We start from the raw sequence: 21,250 nt of genomic DNA on the forward strand, positions 1-21,250 counted from the left end.
ACCATCCTGTCCTCATGAAAGTGGGTGGTAGTAAACAGATGCCTCTTTAATGACACCTGGCATGCCTTCATTCCCCCACCCCAGCCCCCTTTTTTTCTTTTTTTAGAGGCTTGTTATACTAATTTAAATTCAACTTTACAGCCTGAATGCTTGAATGCACTCACAGCACTAGGTGATGATAAATGCATGCAGCACTGTCTTTTTCTCTTTTTCTTTTTTTTTTTTTTTAAGAGCAGAGAAAGTTTGTTACAGGGCCAAGCAAGGAGCACAGGTGGCTTGTGCTCAAAAAACCCAGACTCCATGCAGCATACTTTTGAGCAAGTGCCTTCACTGACTCCCACTGCTCCAAAGAATTTGGGATAATGGAGATCACTGGTCCGTGATTTAGGTGTTTTTGCTATCTTTGCTGTAGCTCTTTCTTCTCTCATTTGGGAAGAAATATTGCCATTTGCTTCTCCAGGGGATCTTCCCGACCCAGGGATCGAACCCGGGTCTCCCGCATTGTAGACAGACGCTTTACCATCTGAGCCACCAGGGAAGTATATAATAAACAGTGTGTAGGTGCAGGGCTTTATTTAGGAATGTTTACTAAAGCTTCTTAGGGCTAAGGCTGAGTCAAACTAAAAAGCAATAGCTAACTTTAATCTGATTTAGTCACTTAAACTGGCATCAACAGGCAAAACCAGAAACACTTCCTCACATTCTGAGTCTTTTTTTGCTGGCATCAAAACTTAGAATCTTAGGCAAAGCCATATAAATGCTTACAAAGTTCATCTTCCTGCAAAATGATGGCTTCACCACAGTTGTGATTCTCTCTGCGGGGGGGGGGGGGGGGGGGGGGGGAGGTGTTTTAGGAATTCCACAGTGCTGGCAACTGTAAAGAAAAAAAAAAACAATTTTGTAGTCATTGGGGAAAAGATGAAAGAGATGACGAAAACAAATGTTTCCAGTTCATGTTTAAGAATTTGTTTTCTGGTACATGGAACATCTGACTGGACAAATACTATGAACATTATAGTGACAATTAAAGTCTCTAAAGAGAATTGGAAATTGAAGCATTAGATATTATTTATAAAGATTTTCATTTCTTCCATTGAAAATAACATGAGTGGGCTTCCCTGGTGGCTCAGTGGTAAAGAATCCACCTGCCAATGCAGAGGGCAAGGGTTCCATCCCTGATCCAGGAAGATCCAGCTTGCCTCGGAGCACCTAAGCCCGTGCACCACAACTATTGAGCCTGTGCTCTAAAGCCCAGGAGCCACAACTGCTGAGCCCACATGTGACATGAAGTCCATGTGCCTCCAGTCGGTGCTCCACAATAAAAGAAGCCTCCACAATGAGAAGCCTGCACACTGAAATGAAGAGTAGCCCCTACTCATCGAAACTAGAGAAAGCCTGCACACAGCAGCAACAACCCAGTGCAACCAAAAATAAATAATCTAAATAAATCTAAAAATAAAAGTGAGAAGCTGCAAGTGTGATACCAAGGCCATGATGGGTTGAAGGCATTTGCTTTTGTGTGAAATGTCACACTTGTCCCTGTTATAAATACTTGCATATTGAAATATACTTTTGTTTTTATTCCAATTAGGACTCGATAGATAGCAAAATCATAACATAGTCACAGATGAAGTGGAAATCTTTGAGAGCATGGTAGAACCATGTGATGAAAGGATCCTTGTGGATCCTTGTGGTGGAATCAAGGATCCACATGGATCCTTGTGGTGGAATCAAGATGGCAGAGGTTATGACTGTGGTGTGGTCACTGAGGAGAAATATTGTCCTGTGAAAACTGAAGAGCATTCCCCACTGTGTGCCTGTCATTTCTACTCTGCCATGGGAAATGGGCCATTTCAATTATGTTCTTGGGGACCAGGTGTCCCAAGGGATCCACTTCCCATCTACCTCCCGACACCCACCATGAATAACTCAACCCTTACTGATAACTGACTTCAAGATGGCAGACCCTTTAGCCATCTTCTTTTCCATGATCAAAGTTATTTAAAAATAAAATCTAGGATCAGGAGGTATTTCTCAGACTCCCCAAATCTAGAACAGAGCCTGGCACATAATGGGCACTTAGTAAACAGAATGCAGAAATCAAATTTTAATATATTAGTCTTCTTCAAAAAAAATTTTTTTTTAAACTAACACTTTTCAGGAGAATATAAGAACCTATTTTAATGACGAGTGAATTCAGCCATCCAATGACACAAATGAGTGGGCAGTCAGTCCTTGAAAGGAGGAACTTTGGAGATCCCCTCAAGCCACTGACAATTACAGCAGTTTCCCTGGAGGAGGGAAGAGCCAGCAAGACCACTATCAACAGCAGGAGTTCTAGTTTTGGGTAAACTTCTGCAATCTTGACCATCCTAACTACTGGGAACCTAGGCTTTCTTTTACATTGGCAGCTTGTTGGTGCCATATTTGGCAAGATATACAGAATGCTCCCGTTCATCCCAAAGATTTTCGTGGATTCAGATAGCAGGATAATCCCCCAGTCTTCTACAGTGGGAATGAGAGCAATGTGGTGTGGCCCAAAGCTGGGCACTAGAAGTTGCTGAGAGAGTGGGTGGGTGAATGAGCATGTGAGTGATCAATTTGTATGTGAGTTCAGTTCAGTTCAGTCGCTCAGTCTTGTCCCACTCTTTGCGACCCCATGAATCGCAGCACGCCAGGCCTCCCTGTCCATCACCAACTCACGGAGTTCACTCACACTCGCGTCCATCAAGTCAGTGATGCCATCCAGCCATCTCATCCTCTGTCATCCCCTTCTCCTCCTGCCCCCAATCCCTCCCAGCATCAGAGTCTTTTCCAATGAGTCAGCTCTTCACATCAGGTGGCCAAAGTACTGGGGTTTCAGCTTTAGCATCATTCCTTCGAAAGAAATCCCAGGGCTGATCTCCTTCAGAATGGACTAGTTGGAATAAACAAACATGCTTAATTTTACACCATTCAGAACAAAGCAGATATGTTTAGATAACTGCCTACCTTTTCCAAAGTAGGAGGTAGTTTTTTATTTTTCCCCTTCTTCTTGAATTATCTACATAGTTACATCAATCCTCCATTCTTGACATTGAAAATTCTGCCAGTATATTTGTATTATCCATTCACATAGGCATACTTTTAATGTGTAAAGTACTAATATTTGTATAAACAACCAAACTCATATATTAAAGCCTTTGGGTATATGCTGGCTATATACATTTCGAAGGAGAAGATGTGCATAGAACAAAATGACAAGCTCTCTGTCCATTTCCAAAAGAATCTCTCCAAATTCCACTTCCTTTGCCCAGAGAAAATTGCATCAGTGGTGAAAATCTTGCTTATATGACCTTTGCTGAGACAATCTACTTTGCATCAGTGAGAATTTCTTCCCAATCACAGATGAAGCCAGTCAATTTCTGATTACAACATCATGCCCAATCAAACCTTGAGCTAATATTTTGCAAAATTTACTCTCCGTTCTTCTGTCTTCCTCATCCCACCTTCTAATTGAGTAAAAAGCAAGCAGAGTAGTAAAGGAAAAACAACACCTTAGAGAAATCAAGAATCTCTAAATAATCCAGAGCTTGACAATATGCTTTTCCGTAAGTATACAACTCAGATATAATTTTGAAATTTGGGTTGATGGTGGGTCCCTATACTGTGTTCAAGAAAAGGGTTTGTTTCCTGGGCACTGATCTCTGCCCACCACTGACTCCAGGAATAAGCCACGAGGGCAGTTACAATGCCTCCTCACTTCATTCTCATTTCCATGTAATACCATCTTATATAAATTTAATTTAATCTTTTGATTATTCTCTGGATCAAAGCTTTTATTAACACTTGAGTGGGAACCGAAATAAAAGAGAAAATAGCAAATCTCACAAATACAGTAAACTATTTAGGAACAGATATGATGCATCTTAAAATTTTAAAGTAAACAAACTAAGCAAATTAAAAAGAAAAAAACCAACTCTAGAGTGTAGCGTATGCCAGATTCAATTGTAGAATTATTGTAGTAGGAACTGTCAACTGCTCAGAACAGAGCTGCAGCTGCTAACTTCATTTTGCCAAAGGACTCAAGAAAGATTCAGGTCCACTAAGAATGATCATTGTATCAATTGAGTTGACTCTTACCTGGGAGACCTGTCAGCTCCCTGAGATGTGGATTTCCTTCCACAGTGTTTACTGCTAATGGGCTGCACAACTAGGGTTCAGCTTGTGCTCCATAAGCAAATCGTTCCTGTAGAACACCTTTGGAATTGGCATTATTCATCCTGTCTTACATCATTGAGAATAGAATCTTTTCACCACCACCACCCCTCATCATTTGTAAGTGGGAAAACAAACGCATACACATTAGGTTTCTTTTTTCTCAGCAATTAAAAGACTGTGTTTACAGTGTGTTTGGGAATATAGGGTGAGTCTTGGCTTTTATTAAAGATGAGAGAGGAAATAGAGACCCATCAAAGCACATCATTACTATACCTTAGAAATATTGCTGATTACTAGTGAGAATAATCTTGCTAACGTTATTGTCAAATGACCATGTCTAAATGGTCCTGAACCTTCTGACCTTCCCTTTTCCTAGATATTGTTACTGTTTTCTTCTTTGGTGGGCATTGGTTTTGCTTGTTAGAGTTTTCAGGTTTTTAAAAGGTTCAGAACTTCAGCAACTAAGACATTTGAATAGTATCCATTTTTTAAGTCCTGAAACTTCAACAAGTTTATAAATAGTGCTATAAATAGCAGCAGCACCTACTTCTCAGAAATAAACCAAATTCATAGTTTATGGGGGGAAATGTATATTCTGCTCACAATTTTAAATTTTCTACCTCTGCTAGCTTGTTAAATTTTCTCCTCCCTTCCTCCATGTCCCCTTCTTGTTTACCTTTCTCCTCTATTATTCAAGCATCCTTAGTTAACAAACTCATGACAGTATGATCCACCAAATCTCCTTTTTTCATGTTATTGATGGACCTTCATTGTGGTCAAGACAGTCCCCATTTTTACCTGTTTTTAAAATTAACAGATAGCAGTGGCTTAGAAAATATTCAGTAATATTCATGAATAAGGTCATGTTTAATTTAGAGGAGCTACTTATAGACCAAAAATGCTAAAATTAAATTAAAATATGAAACGGTTGGTTTTGATCCCCTGGCACATACAATGGTGAGTTAGCCCAGAGTGGAGGGAGACTTGGAGAGATTTACAAGTTTAAATTTCTTTATGCAGTAGTTTACAGTTATCAAACCCCTTCCCATATAAGTGGAGAAAGAAGACAGACCTGAAACTCAGAGGATCACCATCAAAGGCTCCTATGGTCCCTTTCAATCCTCCAGGTGGCCATGGGCCTGACCCTCCCCCTGAATAAAAGCTACTCTGGGGGCGGGCCACTTTCCTGAGGTCTTCCCAGGCCCCGCTGGGATACTCCAAGGGGACATTGCTATGGCAAAGTGGTTTCTTCCATCTCCTCACTCCCCTCTCAACGGTTGGTTTTCTCTTCCACTCCTCAAGCCTCTCTCGGTGATGCTGTCCCAGTGCCCATAGCTCAGGGCTCCTCGGGGACAAGGATTTAATTTTTTTAATTTTTTTTTAATTGTGGTAAAAGCCACATAATATAAAACATACTATTTGTTCAGTGACATTAAGTACATTCACATCATTGTGCAATTCTCACCATGATCCATCTCCTGAATTTGTCGCCTTCCTAAACTGAAATCCTGTCCCCAATAAACACTAATTCCCCATCCCCCCTCCTCACCTCACCCCCTAACCCCTGGCACCTAGCTTCTACCAATGTACTTTCTGACTCTGAATTTGACTTTTCCAGATACCTCGTATAAGTGGAGTCAAACAGTGCTTGTCTGCACCTAAAGTATATTGGAATGCATTTTTAAAGTTAATTAATATATGGGACAAGGATTTTAAATAGCTTAGACCCATGACAATGAGTCCAAGGAAACACACACGTTCCACTTATCAGTAGGAGCATTGCTGGTGTTAACGCACCGACGCTTAGGCACACGGAGGCCAGCCCAGACTCTCTTTCTCTCTCTCCCTCACCTTTTTCCTCTCTCAGCCTTTTTCTCTTCCCCACTCGGCTCTTACAGCCACACTGTCTGACCTCTAGATTCTCTGGGTGTATATTCCCTAGGCTGAGGGGACACTATTTATTCAACCACGTTCTTTCATGTTGAAGAGAAGAGAAAGCTTTCCTTCCCCATCCCTAGAGTGAGGAAGACATGCAGAATTTCAAGAATTCTCTTTATCTAGGCAATGGCACCCCACTCCAGTACTCTAGTCTGGAAAATCCCATGGACTGAGGAGCCTGGTAGGCTGCGGTCCAAGGGGTCGCTAAGAGTCGGACACGACTGAGTGACTTCACTTTCACTTTTCATTTTCATGCATTGGAGAAGGAAACGGCAACCCACTCCAGTGTTCTTACCTGGAGAATCCCAGGGACGGGGGAGCCTGGTGGGCTGCCGTCTATGGGGTCGCACAGAGTCGGACATGATTGAAGCAACTTAGCAGTAGCAGCAGCAGCAGCCCTTATCATGAGCACCTGAGTTCTGGAGTGATCTAACTGGTTTTCACAAACCTCTTTTGCAAAAGCATAAACATCTAGTCCCTCCTTTGGAACACAGCCCCTATTGAATTTTGGTGCCTGCACCAAAACTCACAACTTTGCATTGTGACAGGACAAGGAAGATTTAATTATTTTTTCGTGGGAAACTACCATGTTCTGTTCTTCAGGGTAAAGTCTTTTCATAGCGAAATGATAACACACAGAAAAATTCAAAAAGCGTTTGCAACTTACTGCAAAGGCCCAGGGATTACAAAAACACGTCAGAAAACAGAAGTTATGAACAAACATTTATGCAACACCTCTTTGGTTGTTAGAGTACCTTGTTGGGTGCTCTGCACATGTTAACTTGATGAGGCTTCACAATAACCTTATAAAGTGCACATGATTATTCCCCTCTCCTAGAATGAGAAGACTGAGGTGCTAAAGGTGAAACAATCACCAACAATTTTCCACTCAGTTCAGTTCAGTTCAGTTCAGTCGCTCAGTCATGTCCGACTCTCTGCAACCCCATGAACCGCAGCACACCAGGCCTCCCTGTCCATCACCAACTCACGGAGTTCACTCAGACTCACATCCATCGAGTCAGTGATGCCATTCAGCCATCTCATGCTCTGTTGTCCCCTTCTCCTCCTGCCCCCAATCCCTCCCAGCATCAGAGTCTTTTCCAATGAGTCAACTCTTCGCCTCAGGTGGCCAAAGTACTGGAGTTTCAGCTTTAGCATCATTCCTTCCAAAGAAATCCCAGGGTTGATCTCCTTCAGAATGGACTGGTTGGATCTCCTTGCAGTCCAAGGGACTCTCAAGAGTCTTCTCCAACACCACAGTTCAAAAGCATCAATTCTTCGGCACTCAGCCTTCTTCACAGTCCAACTCTCACATCCATACATGACTACTGGAAAAACCATAGCCTTGACTAGACGGACCTTAGTCGGCAAAGGAATGTCTCTGCTTTTGAATATATTATCTAGGTTGCTCATAACTTTTCTTCCGAGGAGTAAGCATCTTTTAATTTCATGGCTGCAATCACCATCTGCTAGTTAGTGGCAAAACTTAGACTTGTATCCAACCAGCGGGGAATTTTTTTCCTCTCCCTCTCTCGGTATGTTTATCTCATGAAGACTATTAAGAACAATTACCTTTAATAGCTTTTAAGTGAGTGTGAAAGTCACTCAGTCGTGTCTGACTCTTTGGGACCCCATAGACTATACAGTCCATGGAATTCTCCAGGCCGGAATACTGGAGTGGGTAGCTGTTCCCTTCTCCAGGGGATCTTCCCAACCCAGGGATCAAACCCAGGTCTCCCACATTGCAGGTGGATTCTTTACCAGCTGAGCCACGGGGGAAGCCCTAATGGCTTTTAAGAAGCCATTAAAGGGAAGCGGATTTTCTTAGTGTTGTCATTGCTGTTTTTACAGCATCAGTTTTCATGCAAATTATCCTTCTCATAATGTGAGTCAAAGTGACATTTTAAAGATCACGACACTTCCAATTCTTTACTCTCATCTGTGAGTGTGTTTCTAAAGTTGAAGCCAACTAGTAGAGCACTCAGCAGCAAGAATCCTCATTCTAACTGACAGTGAGAAACATTGAGTAGGTAGATATTCCCAGAGGCGGAATACTTACTGATACCCATAGTGTAAGCGTTAAACTGTATGTTATAAAAAGCTCTTTCTCACACTCATTAAGAAATTTTGTGTCATCTATTTCTTAGAGTGTGACCTAAGATAATTTGTCTCATGTCCCGGGCTTTAGTTATGCCCCCTTCAGACACACCTCCATTCCCTATGCCCATACTCTTGCCAGACATTGTTCATCAGTCATGGCACTGTTTCTTCCTGAACATTGGAACCTTCAGAGCTCCAGGAAGCCATAGCCAATTGGTTGATTGATTGATGTTGCCTGCAACAAGATTAAATCTATTTATCCTTAGTTGCATGTCTTCCTCTAATTAAACTCATTGATCTGCTTATCTTCATGCCTTTACTATCTCTGGCTCAGATTCTCCATAGAAGACCTCTAAATATTCATACTTTTCATGTTTCCCTCCTTGGACACTAGATTGCATGTCACAAAAATAACTTTTGTTTGGGAAATGGATATATTTCCCTATTCTTCCTAAATCAGCATCCTAATTGGAACTGCCAAAACAACCAACTTTAACCTTAAACTTGAGAGCACCTGAGACTGAAGTCAACATATTATGTAAAGAAGACAAAAATTCCCTGGAGGAAGAGAGAACAGTGGCTGTGGCCAGACCAGAAGAGAAAGGGAAGGAGACAGGTGATCCCTCACTACCAGCTCCTTAGCTCTCAGAAGCTAGAGTTCTATGCTCAAGAATGGACAGAGTGATGCCAGGTGTTAACAAAAGGCTCTTGACCAAAAAGTGCTGAGGTTACACAAATATTTGACAAAGAATTGTCTCTACTGATGGACTGAAAACCCTGAAAAATCACCCCTTTCCAGCAGTGATGGGTTTCCTTTTCCTAAAGATATATGCAACAGAATTACTTGTCACATTGACATCTGCAATCGCATTCTCTGTGGCAGAGTTTAACAGCATGTCATAGACTATTACAACATGTGGCCCATCAGACGACTTGTCTGGATGCCCTAGGCTTCTGTGATACCCCCTCAACTGCTGCTGATGACACCTACATGCTGGCAGTGAATAAATTCAGCACCCATTCCTCTCCATCAGTTATAATGCATCGTTGCTAAACACCTCAACTACACTGAGGTTCATAAGGGCATTGCAGTGATAACATGGTAACCCAAGGCATTACATGCCACTGAATTGCTGGGGTTTGCCACAATAATAAGATAATCTTTATGGTGGCTTAAATCATAATGGCTACTGGATAATAATAGCACACTTATGTGCAAGTCATCCCCATTCTTATGAAAATAGGGAGATGTGCTAATGAACACTAGTAATCATTTCAGTGATTTTTTTTTTTAGTTACTCTTACAACATGGACTTTATTCTCCCTTGTGGTTTATGCTCTTAACCCTTTTAAGCAAAGAGACAAGTGAACATGAACAGCAACAACCAAATAAGTCCCCTGTCAGAGAAGCTGGAACTCTGAGGTCACAAATTATCATTGCAATAGCAGTATGGGCCTCGTCCTGGTTAAAGCATTCATCAGAGATGAATCATTACTGTTGGAGTCAGGGAAAAGACAGAGGGGATCATTGCAAATGATGCCTGAGCTATTTGCTGTGGGATTGATGGGCCAATAACTTCACTGAAAAATTTCTAATGTTGCAACCTAGGCATAAAGTAGACCATGCTTGTTGAATTAAAGTGAAAGGCAACGAATCAAGCATCCCCTATGCCAAGGATTCATTGAAGCCTTTTGCTTCACACTTGGAGGACTACAATAATATCCCAGTGACTCATCTTCTGGTCAGTCACCTCTTCACAATCCAGTCCATTCTCGCCACGCAGTCACATTCTCATCTGAAATAGCTCCATTTCAGTACTCTCCCCTGGAATTTGACCCTTCCAGGCCAACCTGTCACTGACCAATGTCTTCACTCTCTTTTGCATGAAACTAGTTAACTCACCACTGCCACATTTCTCACTGCCCAATTGAAATGGATTCTCTGACTTGCCATATCCCACCCAACCTCCAAGACGTTCTTCTGCCCCTGTTTCTTCTAGGAAGTCTTCCTAGCCATCATCTTCATCTTTCTTCCTCTGAAACCACTTATTCATTCCAAATATTCCTCTGAGCACTGACCACATGAGTAGAGATTTTTATCAGAGAGTCCTTGCCACTTTGACACATATCATTTCTCCATCGGGTTGTTAGAATCTTTGCATGCAATGAGCCTATTTTTATCACCACTCCCCTGCCCCAGTTGTGCCTTCCTGGTGTCTTCCATGGCACATGACGCTGTGTGTTACATAGAGAAGGGTCTGGTGGTACGAGGCTCTTCTGCCAGAGTCCTCAGCATTTCAGGAGAGCTGGAATACGAGAATATTTCTTGTGTATCCGATGCCTGGATCCAGAGTCCCAGCACAATGGCTGTTTGCTTGGTGACATGTGCTTCCATCAGGACATCTCCTTGTGGTAAATCCTTAGCCCTAGGAACCAGAAAATCAAACTCCAAAAGCTAGTCCTTGGACTACAAATGCTTTGAAAGTGGCTTCTTTCTATCTTTGTCCTCAAATCAATTTCATTATTGCCTTTTCTTTTTTAAAATTTATTTTTGGCTGTGCTGGGTCTCTGTTGCTTTGTGAGGCTTCCTCTAGTTGCAGTGAGCGGGGGCTACCCTTCGTTGCAGTGCACAGGCTTCTCATGGCAGGGGCTTTAGGCACGCGGGCTTCAATCGATGTGGCATGTGGGCTCAGCAGTTGCAGCTTATGGGCTTACTTGCTTCCCAGCATGTGGAATCTTCCTGGACCAGGGATCGAACCTGTGTTCCCTGCATTGGCAGGCGGATTCCTATCCACTGAGCCACAGGGAAGCCCCCTTATTGCCTTTTCAAACCTCAGCTGCGATTTCCTGATTTAGCTGAAGAATGTGTAGATGCAAATACTTCCTTTGAATACTGAAAACGTTTTCATTTAAAACACAAGTATTCCAGGTCAATGAACCTCCCACCTTGCTGCCTCGGCTCCTCGCATGTCCTTGTGACCACCTTTTGGAAGTTAGAGTCTAAAGAGAAGTTACAGTGAGATCTATGTAAGCAAAACTGGCACATCTGACAAGTTTTCAACAACATAGTATGTGACAGTCTCCACACTTGGATGCATGGGAGCAAATGAAAATGAGCAAGTTGTAAGGCACTAGGGAATATTAAAAAATTCCCCACAGAGTACTGCCAAGGGTTTGACAAGCTGAGATGGTGATCCCAACTGTGCCGAGAGGAGAACAAAAATGAAAAACGCTCAACTTCACAGAAGCCATCCTGACTTTAGAACCACCCAACCCCACCCTCCCACCTCTCAGACAAAGCCTCCCATTAAAGGATCCCCTCCGTCGGGCCATTGTGGGTCTCTCTGGCTCTGACACTAGCACTGCCTTACCCTCAGTAAGTGATGCTAAGGCCCAGGAAAGAAGAAAGGAGCAAAGGAGGGGTGAAGGGGGACAAAAGTGACGCCATGTTTTAGTAATGTTGCCTTGAGGTGTTGGCAAGTGAGACTGCACTTGGGGAAGAGGCTGGTGAGACGCTGTGTTTGCCTTTGCTTCTTTGCACTCAGAACGCAGGCAGAGCATCTCATTACCGCCAGGCGAGCACAGACTCGTGTCAATCTTCTTGGAAGCAGAATGCCTCATTCCACATCCCAGTGTGTTCTGTAGCTGTCAGGTGCCTGCCTCCTCTGAAGCCTTCTCCCGGGCTAAACACGCTGACATCCTGCCTAAAATAGAACCCACAACCCTGCCACCTAAGTGAATCCAGCTTCTGCGGGCTTTCATCTGGGGCCAGTCAGGAGAAGTGGGGCTTCCCAGGCCCAGGGAAGTCAGACAGGATGGGTGAGCCTCTGGACTTTCCCTGTGCATTGAGGACAGGGGCGTTGTACATTTCATGGTGCAGGTGAGGAAAGTGGGAGTAGCCTGCGTCAGAGTCAGACAAGGAACTTGCTCCCCTCATTGCTGTGGAGTCAAAGCCTTTGGACCCTGGGATGTTGACGCAAGACCAGTCATCAATAAGTACTTATGCGCCCTGATCTATTGATGTGGACTCCTGCTGACCTTGCTGGCACTGATGGGACATGCTCATGGCCAGTGCTGCTGGAGGGACAGTGCAGTCTTGCTCAGTGAGACTATGGAGCTACAAACTCCCTGCAGGACCACTGACCACTCTCTCGGAAATGACTTGACCTTGACTGTCCGCCATTGACAACTGCCATGGATACCTGATATTCGCACAGCTCCTCCATTAGCGCCATCCCACAGGAGCTTCTGTGGTGGAAGCAAGGCCTGCCGAGTGAGGAGGGATGTCTCTCAACTCTGATCTTTGGACTGAATCCTGTGGTCTTGCAGGTCTTCTGCAGTGCCAGCTGTATCTGGAATCCAAGAGACAGCTGAACCCAGAAACCATTCCTTCCCAAGATGGCTATTGAGAAACTATGTCCCAAGCCCTGCCTGGGGCACTGTGGGCAGAAAATGGAATCATTTATAAACTTAGTCTACAAGCAGCTAAGCATCTGGTGGGAAACTGCAAGCAGGATGCAGGGCTTTTCCTCAGAGCAGCGGCCACGATCCACACGCCTTGTGGCCAACACCGAAACCTAGAACAGAAGCAATATTGTAACAAATTCAGTGAAGACTTTTACAATGGTCCACGTCAAAAAAAAAAAAAATTAAAAACAAAACGCTCTTTGAAAAATGTTCAGTCCTCAGTCGTCATTTCACCTCTATTTTGAGTTTCAGTTATCGGTTAACGATCCCAGTTCTCCCTCCGAAAGCACAGGCTCCTTATGATCCAGTGGAGGAGGCAGCGCAGCTGGGACTGGACCTATGTGTCCCTGACTCCAGAATCCGGGCTCTGCACCCCCGTGATCACCAGGGCGCTGCTGGGGCCTCCAGTCGTGCTGGGATGTCAGGGAGCTAACCCCCGACCTGAGAGAGGAGCAGGAAGGCGGGGAGGGGAGGGAGGGCTGGAGAGGGCAGGAGAGACCCAAGCAGAGGAGCGGGTACAAGGAAGCACGTTGTGTGTGAGGAGCCCTGTGGGGAAGGGGCGCGGCTCCCCGGCCAGAGGAGGGCCTTCAGTGCATGAGTCATTGATGCTCCGTCTGCTTCTGAGACAGAGCAGGGGAGTCTGCTGCCCTGGCAGAAGTCACGGGTTTCTGCCCTCACTGCTGCCTGAGTTTCCGTTCTTTTTTTTCATATTGAAGTATAGTTGTAGTGTAGTATAGTTTCAGGTGTTGTGTTAGTTTCAGGTGTCCAGCAAAGTGTCTCAGATATACATAAACAAATATATATTCTTTCTCAGATTCCTTTCGCAGATAGGTTGTTACAGAGAATGGAGCAGAGTTCCCTTTGCTACACAGTAGGTCCTTGTTATTTATCTAGTTTGTATACAGTAAGGTATATCTGTTAATCCATGATTTTAGTTTTAAATAAGATGGTTTCCCTTTTTGTCCAGGCACTTGGTCTAGGTGTGTTTCTCTCTCCTTCACATGCTCATCCTTTGCTACTTTCTTTCTTCTCCAGATCTGTCCGAGGATTCTGAATCAGCTCTCAGGGAGCCTCCAACAGAGACCAGAGCATGAGGGTCAGGTGCCTGTGCCAACTTTGAGCAGAGCCTGGAGCCTCACTTGTGGGCTTGTTTCTTGCAGATTATTGGGACCATTCCTCTGATGCCGAATCCAGGGCCTTCAAGCCAAACAGCGAGTGGCACGCAGGGCCTTCAAGTGCAGCCAATTACCCCCCAGCTCCTGACGAACGCCCAGGGCCAGATCATTGCCACAGTCATCGGGAACCAGATCCTGCCTGTGATCAACACGCAGGGCATCACGCTCTCCCCCATCAAGCCCGGCCAGCAGGTAAAGGCTTCTTGTCCAGACAGCCGTGGCTACCTGGACATCTCTCCTTACCGTCCTTCTTCTATCTGGGCTCAATCAATGAAAAGTAATTTTTAAATTAGAAAATATTTAATCTCACCAATCCTAACGAATCGATACTTATTTTTAAAAAAAGCAAGTAGCTTTATTTTTCATTATGAGTGAATATGAGTGACAACTAAATCACTGCTAGTCTATAAACAAGAATATGTCCCGTTATAACAAGGACAATTGCCGAAAGTTCAGTAGACTTGTGTTCTTATTTATCACAGCTTATGATACTTAACTTTCAGTCAATTTTAAAAGGGGTCAACAAGAAATTAAGACCAGTTAACATCTTATCTGTAAATGGCGGGGGCGGGGGGAAACTATTACTCATTAAGAGATCCCAAATTGATGCTGCTAAAAGTGCTTCCCAGAAATTAGGGAATGAAAAATAGGAGGTTCTAATGGTAGAATTTTATTAAAACCATGAGAATCCAGCATGTTTTATCCATTCAAATATCAATCAAGCACTTTCTGTGCGTTATACTAGAAGCTGGGTACACAGCCCTGAAGAAGAACAACATGGTCCCTGACCTCATGGAGTTTCTGGTTAATTGTTTTCTTCAATAAACCTTTCTTGATAACCCACTATACACTGAGCCTCTGCTTAATGATAAGAAACAGGGTTGAAAGAGTGGCAATTTCTTGTCTTAAGGAGCTCATAGTCTTGTAGAGGACACAGATGTATGAGCACAGCCCCATTATGCAATAAAACAGAATGTCCTGGGACTTCCCTGCTGGTCCAGTGGTTACAAATGTTGTTGACCCATCATTCACCTGACTGACTCCAACCCATCCATCAAGACTCACTTCCAAACCACATGAGCACTTCCACAGCGGGAAGGGGTGGGGACTGGGCGGGGGGACAGAGGGGAGTGGAGCGGGCGAGGAACTAAGATCCAGTGACATGGCCAAAAAATTTTTAATAAGTAAATAAGACAGCATGTCCTGTTACAGGACAGGTATGCCCAAAGTTTAGTATCATCACAAAGATGGAAGTGACTGACTGTCCAGAGAGTGTTGAGTCCTCACATGGTTTGGAAGTGAATCTTAATGGATGGGTTGGAGTCAGCCAGGTGAATGATTGGTTAACAACATTCCAGGCAGTGGGGATAGCAGGCACAGAGGCAGGAACACACAAAGAAGCCTGGAGTATTAAAACACAGGAAAAGGGTTCATGTGACTGAAATGCAGAGTCTGAGAACAGTCATGGAAGGGGCCTAACATTCAAACTAAAAAAGGTGACTTTGTCCCAGTGTGATCTTGAGGCATTCCTCATCTTTGTGCCTCAGTTTTCTCATCTATAAAATGGGGAAATGTCAGTATCTCCCTCACATAGCAGTTGGGGGGCCTCTCTTACTCCCGCTGGTTCTCCCTCTAAATCGAAACCACTGCCTGTGAGCCAGGGTTCCCACCACCCTCTTCTTCCCCAGCTTTCTCACGGGCAGTGGGACAGTCCCTGACAAATGTATTTTGAGGACTTCTACCCCCTCTCTCTGCCTCTGTCTCTCAGCTATTTTCTTTCTTTTACTATTTACAGGATTCCACTGTATTCTCTACCCTTCTAAATAGTTCCCCCAAGGGAACTGGACTGGTCCCTGCTGGTCCAGTGGTTAAGACTCTGAGCTTCCACTGCGGGAGGCACGGGTTCCATCCCTGTTCAAGGAACTAAGATCTCACATGCCACACAGTGTGGCCAAAAAATGAATAAATAGTTCCTCCAAATGTTCCATTGGCTTTTTAATCCCTAGTTCTATCTGTTCAAACCTATGTTCAAAATTATCTCTGGGCGCAGAAATGAGAAAATTAATCTTTTTGTACAATCTGCTAAAAAACTATTTCTGTCAGCAAACCCAAGTTGTAAATTTTCAAGAAGGTGATGAATTAATTAGAGATCATCAACATTTAATACAAGTAGCTCTCACTCTCACTTTGAATTTCTAAGTAGGGTGTGTGGGTGATAGACCACTGCCATTATACCAGATGACAGCTCTATATTTGAGGTAGTACAGTTTTGATCCAGAAGGAGCTAACTAAGAAACGGCAAGTAAGAGGGAGGTATGATGCTCCTCCTCAAACCCTCGCCCACTATCAACAGTGTGAATCCATTTACACAGTCTCTCTCATGAGCATAGATGCACCTTAGAATCTTGCTCACACCCTACCTGTTGACTACTGGATGAAACCTCATTATCACGGTGGGGATGTCTGGTCTTCTGCTAGTCTGACCACTGCCATCAACCCTGTTGGTAGAACTGGAGCTCTAGCAACTGGGAAGAAACAGCCAGCCTCTAGGGGATGTGCCTTGCCCATCCAACTCACGTCATTTACAACCAGAATCGCAGAGAGCAGGACTTGCCTTGCCAGTATATGTGCATGCATCTCTCATGAAAGTGCATGCTGAGAGGACCTGTGTGCACAGCTGAAAAGAGCAACACTCGAACCTTCCTGAATCCTCAAGTCATGGCAGGCACCCGTGGGCCTGTCCCGTTGTTCAAGGCACGTGCCAGTGGTCTACTCAAGTCCGCGAAAGGTCAAGGGAACTGATGACGGACCTGCTGAGAAATATCAGAAGAGCACCACACTGTTTCTTGGCATCAGCTCTGATTGAAACACCTTGGAAGGTGTAGTAAAGTTAACAAGTTGGGTGAATGGACAGGAAATGCTCAAGTCTGAGTCCCAGATATAAAAGGGGGAATTCTGAGGATAGAGGGTCATAAAATGCTGAGAGTCCAAAAGTAAAAAGCTCAGACCTAGAGATATATATAAGAATAGTGGTCTTCAATTTTTTTCTTTAAATACTACCCTTTACATTGAAGAAATATAATATGGACAACCACTAAAAAATAAAGGATTTCTCTTGTACAGTAGAGAAGTTTCTCAATTTATTTTTTCATGTGATTTATGACAAATGCTTGATCTCACCAGAGCATAGTTCCAACAGTAAAATATGTCATAAATTACAAGAGCAGAGAAATCCCTAACTCGCACTCAAAAGGAAGTCCACTTTTTATGGAGTGTAGTACAGGCCCCTTGGGCTAGATGACCTGGGGTGATTCATTTTAATTTAAAAAAATAATTTAAAAATCTTAATTTTTACACCTGCCTATCACTACTTAAAAGAACCTGGATAAAATCAAAGCATGAAGAGTCAACTACTCTTGAGGATGCTTTATTCCAATGATGAAAGATTGAGAACCTGCAAAGTTATCATCTGAAATACAAACAGTATTTTTTAAAAAAACATATACCAATATCTGATAGTCCTAGATATCACTTTCATAGTATCGAATCGGGAATCCTTGGTAAGCAATGCAAAGAAATAAAGGTCAGAAAATGACTAGATAAGAAAGAGAGGGGGACTTACGGGTGGTCCAGTGGTTGAGACTCTGTACTCCCAGTGCAGGGGATGTGAGTTTGATCCCTGGTCAGGGAAGTAAGATCTCACGTGCTGCACATACACACACATACACACACGCACACACACACACACACACACACATATATATATATATGAGGGAGAGAGAAGTATCTTTCTGTGCATGGAACAAAGAGCTTAATACAAAAATATTTGGTAGAGCTTGAAAGTAACCTTTCCTTTCCTCCATAAGATTCTGCAGCTTCAAAAGTCAGAGTGACCCACATGCCAGGGTTTGCCCTTATTATTCTGTGATTGTGAATTCATGATTTCTTCATGAGCAGCACAGAAATCATGTTGTGTATATTTATTCTTCCTCTGACTAAATCCCAACAAAAGTTTACGGGAGATTTCTAATGTCATTAAGAAAATAGAGACACGGGAAAGGGAAAATGTGATTTGTAAAATCAAAGCACTGAAATTTTTCAAAAATTGAATACTATGGCTGTAGTACTTGGATACTGCCATCCATGAAGGCACTCAATTGTTCTTCAAAATATAATCTTGGTACTAATAGGAAGCCAAAGGAAAATGATTCATTTAAACTAGCTCTCTAAAATGCTGTGCATGCTAAGTCGCTTCAGTCATGACCAACTCTTTGCCACCCTATGGTCTATAGCCCACCAGGCTCTTCTGTCTGTGGGACTCTCCAGGCAAGAACACGAGTGGGTTGCCATGCCCTCCTCCAGGGGATCGGGGATCAAACCCACATCTCTTATATCTCCTGCACTGGCAGGTGGGTTCTTTACTACTAGCACCACAGGGAAGCCCATAAAATGCTATATGATTCTCTAAATCCATCTGGGTTTTTCTTTTCCAAGTAAAAAATATATAGTCACCAGTTTTTTCCCAGCTGTTACACAAATCAGTAGTTTCCAATTTTTTCTTGAAGCCATCCAGAATGAGACATAAATGAAGTATTTCCACCCATACAGGATCTAAAATAGTCATAAGGGTTTCCTACAGAAAGGAAATGTGTGTCAGGGACCCCAGTACAAAACAGACCTTTGACCTTCCAGCCACACATCCGGGCATCTCACCTCTCTGGTCTCCCCTGGTCATTCCCAGTCGAGCTCAGCTGACAGAGCACGTGCTCCCTGCCCACCCTAGCCTGGAACGCCTTTCCCTCCTCTTCTGTCTGGCAAACTCCCACCACCATCCCCCTGCCCAGGATCCCTCCTTTGTGTAGCTCCCATTTATCATTCTCCCACCTCGGTTTTCCCCTCGCTGCATTCGCTGTCATCGGTCGGTACTGTCTACACCTGGAAGGCAGGGACCAGACTGATTCAGCCTTGCTCAGGACCCAGCCTACGCTGCATGCTCCATCCGTCATGTTCTACTGCTGCCAAATGGTAGTGTTTCCCTATCGGGGACACCAGACTCCAGAGGCATGCCCCCTGAGGAGCCCAGCCCAGGCCCTTCTGTGGCTTTCCGATTCTGTGTCTTTTGCCACTTTCCAGTTTGTTCCAAACCAGCACCTGCCGGCAGCTTGGGGAGAACTTCCACACAGCACTCTCTTCCCTAATTCTCTTTCTTTCTCCGTTAACCCCTTCCTCTGCACTAAGATGCAGAGTTCTATCATGTTCTAGATATGATACCCAAGGGAGTTTTTAGCTAGTAGAAATTTTCAAAATTTTAGTACTCAAAATTTTTCAAGTTAGGTTGTCCTGAGGTCAACCCTGAACCTTCCAGCAAATTTAACACCTGCATAGTTGGCCATGTCCACTGTAGAATGAACTCCTCGATAACATTCAGGTATTCTTTATGTCCTCCTAATTATTAAAAGTTCTTACTAAATCTAGGCTCTGGCTTCTCTTATCTAGACGCAATAAATCTACTTTCTTTACACTTTTTCTAAGACAAGATCCTTCCAAAACCTTAAGAGGTCCCTCAACCAGCAGCCTTAGCCTCACTTGGGAACCTGTTAGAAATGCAAATTATTGACTCCCACCTGGACCTACTGCACCAGACACTGTGGGGGTAAGGTCCAGGGACCTGTTCTAACAGCCCTCCAGGTGATTCTGAAAGTGCTTAAATCTTGAGAACCACTAATTTCATTTCTTCTGCATCCACTTTGCCTTTACCTGTTTGGAAAGTTTCTTCTCCCCCCCTACCCAAATGAATTTCTCTATATTTAATCCTATTTGAATTTTACTGTTTATATAAATTAACTTTTTCCAATTCATCTATCACATTCTGGTTCTTCATTTTATCCCATTTCCAAGATGCTTGTCACCTTCGCTTATTTTTATATCAATCGTGAATTTAATTAGAAGATGCTTTATTCCAGAAACTGAAATATTGTTAAAGATATACTGCATTACACAAGGAAGACAGATGAGGAGCACTGGCACAGAAAATCCAGAAAGACTTCAAAGTGTGCCTATATCTATTTTTGTTGAATACATCATCAGTGTCAACCAACACAAATAAACCAACAAAGCCAGGCTATGAGATGCAGTAAGAAGCATAAAGCTTCAGGGACTCTGAATCCTATTTCTGCCTGTCTCTCATACCCTGTGTGGGATGAACATCCTCACATCCTTCTCTACTTCCCTGGATGAAGCAAAGCCCCAGGCTAACATGAACCACCCCTTCGTTTTCCTCCTTTTTGGTGGACTTTCCATGCCTGTATTAATTTTCTAGAAATGCCATAACCTTAAAATCTTGATTTTTTTTCAAGTAAGAACTTTTTAGAATTTTTATGGGTTATTCTGAACTGTTTGGTTGAATGCTGGAAGGTAAGCAGGACCCCAGTGTTCTAAAAAAAGTGTTTATTTCCTTTGGACAAAATATTTCTTTCCTAGATTCTTAGTTATCTTAGATTCATCTCTTTCTTTGACTGTGTAGGCATAGAACCAGACTCTCAATAGAGCTACTTTGTTTTCCTCTAGAATTCCTTCTCTTGTGTAGACTGAAGCCTAGTAATTTTTCTTTACTGAGTTGTGTATGAGAAAAAGAAATTTAAATTGATTATTATCTTATCCAGTTCCTTGATGGTACTTTGCCACACCCAGGGCCAATAAAATATTGATGAAATGGTAAAACCAAAGACTAGCTCATGATTCAGTAACTCAAAACTGTGCAAAGCTTTTGTCAAGTAACAATATTTAGAAGGACAACTCAATAGGTTAGAGGGGATAGACTGACATGCAAATATCCATCACATTTTATTAAGCAAATTAAAAATAGATTTAATCTTCAGTGTGTGTTCCTACAGAATAAAATTTACTGGATTCGATTGTTGATTATGTGCTCAGCAGATTGGCTAATTACTTTAGGCAGATGCTTGTTGCATATTAATTTGAGTTCCATGTCAATTACAACTACCTTACTTCACAATCTTAGCACAGTGGAGTAACAATGAGGATGTTCCCTTGAGATGTAATTGCAGGAAATTGTGGAACAGGACAGCCTGGCATCCTGGAAAGAGCCCTGAACTATGGGGCGAGAGCCTGGATTCTAAGGTAGACTCATGGTCTTGGGAGAGTCACTTACTTCCCATAATTGTGCCAGCTATATCTGCGGCATAGAGCTAGCCTGTGAATCTGGAGAGCAAAAGCATTGCCACAGGGTGGGAGGGGAAGGGAAATAGGTCCCTAAATACATTTCCAAAGTAGCACATGATTAGCAATTGTTTGAAAGTAGAATGTTAATTGATGGTTAAAACCACTTTAGGGAATTAAAAAGACTATCG

The 21,250-nt window shown here is 43.2% G+C and overlaps 1 protein-coding gene across 2 annotated transcripts in view; it reads left to right on the plus strand.

Moving 5' to 3' along the window:
- The window catches only part of POU6F2 (POU class 6 homeobox 2), a 391,233-nt gene that overhangs the window by 353,762 nt on the left and 16,221 nt on the right, over nt 1-21,250 (plus strand). For both annotated transcript variants that reach the window (XM_018047519.1, XM_018047521.1), the window contains exon 6: nt 13,866-14,072. In XM_018047519.1, coding sequence (XP_017903008.1) covers nt 13,866-14,072 — 207 coding nt within the window. The remainder of the gene's footprint in view (nt 1-13,865; nt 14,073-21,250) is intronic.

Source organism: Capra hircus, chromosome 4 (assembly GCF_001704415.2).
Source record: "Capra hircus breed San Clemente chromosome 4, ASM170441v1, whole genome shotgun sequence".
NCBI lineage: Eukaryota > Metazoa > Chordata > Mammalia > Artiodactyla > Bovidae > Capra > Capra hircus.